General features: G+C 33.1%; 1 protein-coding gene across 9 annotated transcripts in view; it reads left to right on the top strand.

The window, feature by feature from the left end:
* LOC144967600 (uncharacterized) overlaps positions 1-6,451 on the top strand; it is a 79,138-nt gene extending 72,687 nt beyond the window's left edge. For 5 of the 9 annotated variants that reach the window (XM_078905080.1, XM_078905079.1, XM_078905086.1 and 2 more), the window contains one exon: positions 2,834-6,451. In XM_078905080.1, coding sequence (XP_078761206.1) covers positions 2,834-3,024 — 191 coding nt within the window. In that variant the 3' untranslated portion in view covers positions 3,025-6,451. The remainder of the gene's footprint in view (positions 1-2,833) is intronic. The other 4 variants (XM_078905078.1, XM_078905085.1, XM_078905082.1 and 1 more) reach the window with 1 other exon arrangement.
* The last annotated feature ends 1,316 nt before the right edge of the window (positions 6,452-7,767 follow it).

Here is a 7,767-nt window from a genome sequence, read left to right as displayed (position 1 = left end):
TAATAATATAATAACATATATAATAATAATAATAATGATAATTATAATAATGATGATAATAATAATAATAATAATAATAATAATAATAATAATAATAATAATAATAATAATAATGATGATGATAATTTTTTTTTTTAAATAGTATTGGTAATAATGATACTCATAATTATCATAATGATGATGATAATGCGGTTGATGATGTTGATGATGGCTTAAAGGCTTTTTCCCCCTACAAATCCTAAAAATAAGAAAATTTGCGTAGTGATGGTTTTGAACAAGGGTATACACAATATATATGTACGTCCACCCATTTAAAAAGCTGATCAAATTCTTTTAAGATTTAAGATTTAATAATTCACAATTTTTTATTGTCATGCCTGTAAGATTTAATAATTCACAATTTTTTATTTTCATGCCTGTTGTCTTTCTGTCACTAGTTAAAGCTTCTTTGCAATTGACAATTATTTGATTCCCTGGAAGACTTGATAATTTTCTTTATATTTTTCTCAATTTTGTTTTGCACTGTACTCTATACATTTTCTCAGATTTGAATCCATTAGATCCATTAGTAACCAATTAGATAAACCTCTGTTTGAAAGAGTGTAGATTTTAGTTGGGTAACGGCCCACACTTTATGCAAAAGAACATTAGTGTTGGAAACTGTTTATTCTTTGATCTAACCTTCTTTGTCTTTATTTTTTTTGCAGCAGCATTTTCATTATTCTGTTTTCTTTATTTTTTTGGGCACTTGTGACCAAAAAGTACAAACACTTCTTTACATGTCTAACAGTGGGGTTTGACTTTACTCTAACCTACTCTAGCTGAAACCAGAGTTGTATTGTCATGATCTACAATGTCTACAACAGTAAAATCTGTGAACATCCATCCATCAATTTTTGTCGTGCTTGCCCAAGGCATTGGTGGCCATGCAACTGGATTGATTGAATGCTTTTCTGATGAAGCCTGGATTGCTTGGCTTTTCCACTTGTTGCCCAGAAGTTCAGGCTGTCCGGATTATAAGCAGATAGAAAAGATTAAAAATTAAAGCTGTCTGTATGGCATAAATAGGTGTAGTCGCCTAGATATTCCATAAAGGAATATAGATAAACCATTAAACAAATGACTGATGTCAACAGGAATTACCCATGTTGTCTAAAGTGAGCAAATATATTGTTAATAATCTTACCTAAGGAAAAAAAAAGTAAAATTTCCTGAAGTTGTCATTTGATCAGGTTTAAGTTTAAGTTAAAAAACAATTTTTCTTTCTGCTGTACCACTTTAATATACTTAAACTTTGAGGGTTGTTTAAATTCTTACTTATTCCTCTTTAATTATTTATTTTTTTATCTGTTCTATGAGAGACTTTAGTTTTACCACAATGAAAGCTTTTTTTTATACAGTGACAAGCATTGTATTAGAGTTCCAAATTATGATTTACTCATAAAAAAAATATAATATTTATGATTACCTTAATTTTAAAAGAAATAATTTATGATTTGATTTTTTCAAAAAAGTAACATTTCACAATATCATAACAATGAATTTACAAGACCATTTTACCTGTGTGTAATGTAGCTTTGTAAAAGGCAGTCAAATTATATTGTGTGGCTTTATTTATTTATTTTTTAAAAAATGATATAACGTTTCTTTGAATAATCTCATTTGTATTTTATTCTAACCACCCTTTTCTCTAGACGTTGTCATTGTACCCATTATCATTATTCTATAAGGTGAATTTTTAAAAGATAAAAATATTTCTCAGCAAATACCTAACCTGTATTTAGCAGATTGATTTTCATTGAAGATAGGTAAATTGAATAATTGAACTTCTCAGTTGAACGCAAGAAGATTTTATGTAGTTCCTATTTTCTTCTCTAGTTGTGACTCCAAGTGTATAAAAGCTAGGGAACCCACCTTTTTTCCTGGCAGAATTTGGATTTGAGCACAGTGGCAACTCTTTTTCCAAGTTTCAAGCTTGGAAAAAATGTGAAAGACTTCGTTACATATCACAAAATAAATAAAAATGTACTCAAACAAAACGACTCAATATTTATGATCTAAAGCAGGAGTAAGAGTACAAAAAATATATTAAATAAAATAAATGAATAAATAGATAGATAAATCAGTAAATGGCTAGTGACAATTTTAGTAAACAGTCAAACACTATTTTGAAAATCTGAAAAGGTGTGCATGAAACATCAATGCAAGAGAAAAAAACAGAAAGAAAAGTATAATTGCAAGAAATGAAATATACCCAAAAAATAAGAATGCCTTGATGTTTTGGGACAATTTGTATTTTTCTTCCTATTTCATACAAACCTTTTCAAATTTGTTATTTTATTGTACACCAGTGCCATTTTGTTACCGTCTTATTTTCAACCACTACAGTGCTTGTGGGAGAAGCCAAAAAGTGTGCTGAAGATGCTCATGGGAGGTAACAACTTATAAAGACAAACTTCAGTCACCCAACTCCAGCGTGCCATATTGCAGAGTGTGCTAGAATCCAGCAATTTTTTATTTTGGGGGACATGTTAGCTCAGTTGGTAGAGTACTCGCTTCTCACAGAAAGGGACTGAGATCGATCCCAGTTGCTGTCGATATTTTTTGTCTGACCCCCCTGTTCACCCAGCAGTGATTGGGTAGCTGAGTCTAATAGAAGTGGTAGAAAGTACTTTGCAATAGTGTCCTATCCAGGGAGTAGTGAGCAATTGCTTTTGTCTGTTTCATGCTATAGAAACCGGGATAACTCCGGCTCCATGGGCCTAATGGCTACGATGGACAACTTTTTAAAAATTTACCTTATCAATCCCCTCTCCCAATCCACCCATTTCAGTGTTAAGAACATCTCAAGACTTGGAGCAAGCAAAGGAGAACCTGGATCTTTCTCAAGGCATTCTGAAACAAGTCAACATTTCTGCCAATGCCAACAAGAACACGGATGGAAATGTCAACCTCAAAGCCGGGGGAGATTCCAGTAAAAAGTCAAAGGTCGCTCGGCCTTCTCTACAGCCAGAGATGAATTGAAACTTGAAACAAACAAATAAATGATTTTCATGATATTAAATGTAAGTGTGATTCATTGCCTATATCCTGTGTTAGGACGGAGTGAAATAGATTCCAAAATATGAATAAAAAATTGAAATTATTAAAAATGGAAAATTTTTAGTCATTTTACAGTTCACGAAACTAAATTCTTATTAAATTAAAAATTAAATTAAATTAATTTGTTTTGGTTAAAAAGATTGTTTTCACCCCGACGTAATACTGTTTAGAAGTGATGGGCCACACATGTTTATTACATTATAATTATAACTTGTTCTTTAGTAAAGAATTTGTCGAGTATAATGAGTTCTTTAAAAAGACAGACTTTCCACATCTTTGACATTTGAAAATAGTAAGAATACGAGATCACTTTTTAAGTCCATTATTCTTACTATTCATTATCACTTAGTTTGTAGATCATATGCATGACAGTAGTGACTGACAGTACAGACAGATGAAAAGAGAAGTATATGTTGACCACTTATAAGCAATATGTTACATATTATGTATATTACTCTTTGTTCCTCCCAATCCTTTTTTATATTATAACCAAATAAAAAAAAGAAGAAAGGTTTGTTCCCCTTATCTAATTGTTGCCACATCGAAACATGGTGCTTATACCATATTGTGTTCATTCTACTTGTCAAAATATTGACTTTGCTGCTAAATCTCTTAATATGTACATAATATGTTACGGTGAAATACTCCACATAATCCCTTCTAATTTTCAGCCTTTACAAAACCTGTATTCAAATCTCATTACTGATTGATATTCTTTTGTTCCATTTCATTATGAAAATGAATGCTCTCCCAGTTATAAAAGTTACAAAATTACTTTTGTTAGTTTCAAAATACATTATCGTCTACTGATTCTCACAAATACCCATTGTATTTGCAATACTGTAGACTTTGAATATATTGAGCACAGATCCAGTCCAATGAGTCAAATTCAAATTCCTAATATTTTCACTCCTTGTCAGTTTTAAATAATGTTGTTTGTCATTCCATAAGATGTAGGATAGAATGAGGACTGCAGGGATGCCCTTTTTTGGATAAAGCCTGAAAACCAACTTTTTGAAAATTTCCGACTTCCTTGCTCGGTATCGGTGAGCTGATTATTTTATTGGTTGTTTAAAGTTCATTCCGAACTAATAAACCTTAAGCCTCGAATCCGAAGCCTTTGATCATCATGTGACACGGGAATACCCTACCGCAACCCATTGAGAATATCTCAAACTTAAAATCTGCTTATAGAACCCACTTTTTCAAAATTCATTTTACACTATGCTGACTGTAATGTTTGTATTGTATACTATTATTTAAGCAATGTGCATTTTGTTTCATTATCTTTACCTGTGTTCATAACCTAATTCATGAAAAAAAAAAGCGCTTTAAGACGTTTCATTCATGGAAAGCACTCATTATTAACAGTTAAGGGGAAGCTAGATGGATATGTATCCTTTTCTATGGTTTAAGAGTGATACCATTTGATGGAGAGAAGCTTTGCATGAAATAGTTTCATATATGCTCTTTACGAAAAAAAAATGTTGAGGCTTTTAAAAATTTTAGCAAAGGGCATCCCTGGGACTGACCCTCGAGACATACAAACTGTGTTAAAGTCTACCATATACTCAGACCTCATTATGTTTATAAATCTACTGTATCAAGATGTGTTAAATGTTTCCATTTTCTACCAAGTATTGCCTGACAGCGTGTTAAGATAAGTGTGGGACCAAGTTTATCTATTTTATGTTCTGTTGTTACATGATTGATTTGTGACGGAATTTTCCACCAATTTTCAGTCAGACTTGCCAAATTTTGAATAAAATGGAAATGTCTTTCTATGAATTTAAACTTTGCCAATTATTTTATTACATGCAATTATGTTACATGAAACTAGTTTAAAAGTCTTAAAATGAAAATCATGGCGCCAAATTTCTGCATTTTTATACAATCAAGCCATCATTATGAAATTGATTTAAACTTTAATTACCCAGTATTTGTAAATTCATCAATTTCGTTTCATCCCCCCACACACAGTTATCATATCCATCTTGAATCAAATTTCAATCACAATAAGATATGTTGTGATTGCTTGGGGAAATGAAAATCTTGTGTCATCCACCAAATAGTACAATTATTATTACAGCCATAAGAACTGCCCATAAAACATGCTTTGAATCTGTGAAGAATTTTTTTCTTCTCGCTTTTCAGTTGCTTCCATTTTATTTATCACTGTTTACAACAGTGGAGACGGAATTGCTAAAGCTTTTAGGTGCTATTGATCCATTTGTTATTTTCTAAAGAACCTGTTACGCAAGTTGCTTGTGCCACAACAATCTCGTTTTGAGAAGAAAATTGCTATAAATACGGATTGTGTTAAATTACATAAAACGTAAGCGAGACACAATTTCTAACCCTCTCCCACTTCAATACAATTTGTTGTGCTTCCTTCTTATTTGTTTTTTAGAACATTTGGTGATGGATGATGTTGACATTCGTGCTTTTCCAGGGACGTTCCATAGGAAAGAATAGATTCATTCAGGTTATAAAAAAAAACAAAAAATCCTTGAGCTTTTATATAGCGCAATATCTACGTATTGTGCTCAAAGGGCTTTACTTTACAAATCCACAGCACCACTTGACCCATAGGATGGACATGATGCCTGAAAGGTACTACATTAATTTTTTAACGGACAATGCTGATCTGATACCAGCCAGATACTCATTTTACACCCGAGTATGCTGAGAGAATGTGAGGAAAGAGACTTTCCCCAAGGACTCGGCATAAAGCCAGGCATAATGGGACCTACCAGTCCGATGGCGAGTGCCATATCACAGGACCAATGGAACCTACTAGAAATAAACTGATGTGGCTAACTGTATCTCAGCAAGAATTAGTGAGAAAGTTTTCAGATTTTTGGACATCCAACGCAGTCAAAAGCTAGATCAAGAATGTTCTACTATTTTAGCTCTGGCCTTGTTTCGTGTAGCTTATGTCTATTGTGCTAAGTTTGTCCTTTTGAATTTAGGTTAAGATAACAAATGTCATCAAGATTAAATTTCATAATTTACACATAGGTTTTGTTTGATTCCCCCCCTTTGCAAATTCACACTGTCTTCCACAGGGTATACATTTTTAATACAATATTTTACAGTTATTTCCCCTTGACTCAATGTTGGACTGAATTTAAAATTTACACCTTTTAAAATTACACATGGTCTGCTGTTGTTGCGATTTCAATTTTTTCAATCCCGTTGATTTAAATTGTCTTCCAGTCATCATTAGATCTTTTGCATTTTTTTCCATTAATTTTTTTTTTTTTTTTTGTTTCCGGTGTGAAACTCTGAAATTATATAATCAAAAATATTATTTGAAAAATCCCTGTTAATAAAATATTTAAATAAACATAGAAATTGTGCTGTTTTTCCCTTTTGGGTCGTATGACAATGCTTTCTGGATGGATTCTTTGACCTCCCATGATGGGTAGGAGGTCACGCTGTGTCTTCTACCCCCTTATATCTGTTTTTTTTCGGGATGCTTTCTGTCTTTGTCTTCTGGGTGGGGTTCCTGACCTCCCATAGTGGGCAGGGAGGTACATACTGTGTCTTCTATCCCCCTATGTCTGTTTTCCAACATGCTTTCTGTCTTTGTCTTGGAATGAGATTACTTGGTTTTGTCCTGGCCCTGGCTGGATACCCTAGCTGGGAGGGAAACAGTCAAATGTATAGTTAGAGTTTTGGGAGATGATATTTTTTTCCTTGTAAATCATCTCCCTGTTATGCACTGTATTGTTTTGTTTAAATATTATATATGATTTTTAAACATTTGAGTGTATCCTTCTTCTTAGTTGGGACCTGGGCTTGGGTGTGGATGAGACTTTTAGGTGATCTCAAACTAAGTACTTTGATAGTGTGCTCTTGGAATCTACATCTGTTTCCTATTTGAACAAATTCCCCTTTATCTTACCTTTTCATGGGTGCTTTAATTGTAATTCTAGAACTTGTGACTATCCCATTTTCTTCCTTTTTACTGGCGCTGATATGACCTTAATGTGTTGCAAGCGCCGTAAAACCCTTAAAAACAATGAGATTACTTAGTTTTGTCCTAGCCCTGGCTGGAGTTCTTGACTGGGAGGTAAACAGTCAAATGTATAGTCAAAGTTTTGGGCGATGATATTTTTTTTCCTTGTAAATCATCTCTTGTTATGTATGTTACATTTTTTATTTTGTAATAAATATATATTGGTTTGTGAACATTTGAGAGTATTCCTATTAATGGGGACCTGTGTTTTTGTCTGGATGAGACCATTAGGTGGTCTCAAACGAAGTACACTGATAGTGTGTTCTTGGAATCTACATCTGTTCCCGATTTCAACCAATACCCTGTGTCTTTTTTTTTCTCGTGTACTTCTAAATGTAATCTAGAATCTTTGACTATCCCATTTTATTCCTTTTTACTTGAGCTAAAATGACCTAAATGTGTTGCAAGCACCGTAAAACTCACAAAAACGAAGAAACAATGCTTTGGATGGCTTGCAAATGCTTTTGGAGCATGGGAATGTTGGATTCTTCATCGATTGACAGCCTTGCTATATCTTCTATCCTCCTGAATCGTTTGTCTTTCTCATGTGGTTTTGTGGTCCTGTTCTGGAATAGGACCATGTGGTTTGCTTGGGTTCTGTGCAGTCTGATGGATTTATCATTTTTGTGAGAGATGCTACA

Source organism: Berghia stephanieae, chromosome 3 (assembly GCF_034508935.2).
Source record: "Berghia stephanieae isolate SIO BIC M18660-M18661 chromosome 3, UCSD_Bste_1.3, whole genome shotgun sequence".
Taxonomy (NCBI): Eukaryota; Metazoa; Mollusca; class Gastropoda; order Nudibranchia; family Aeolidiidae; genus Berghia; species Berghia stephanieae.
The sequence above is the reverse complement of the archived record's forward strand: the minus strand, read 5'-3'. Positions and strand labels throughout refer to the sequence as shown.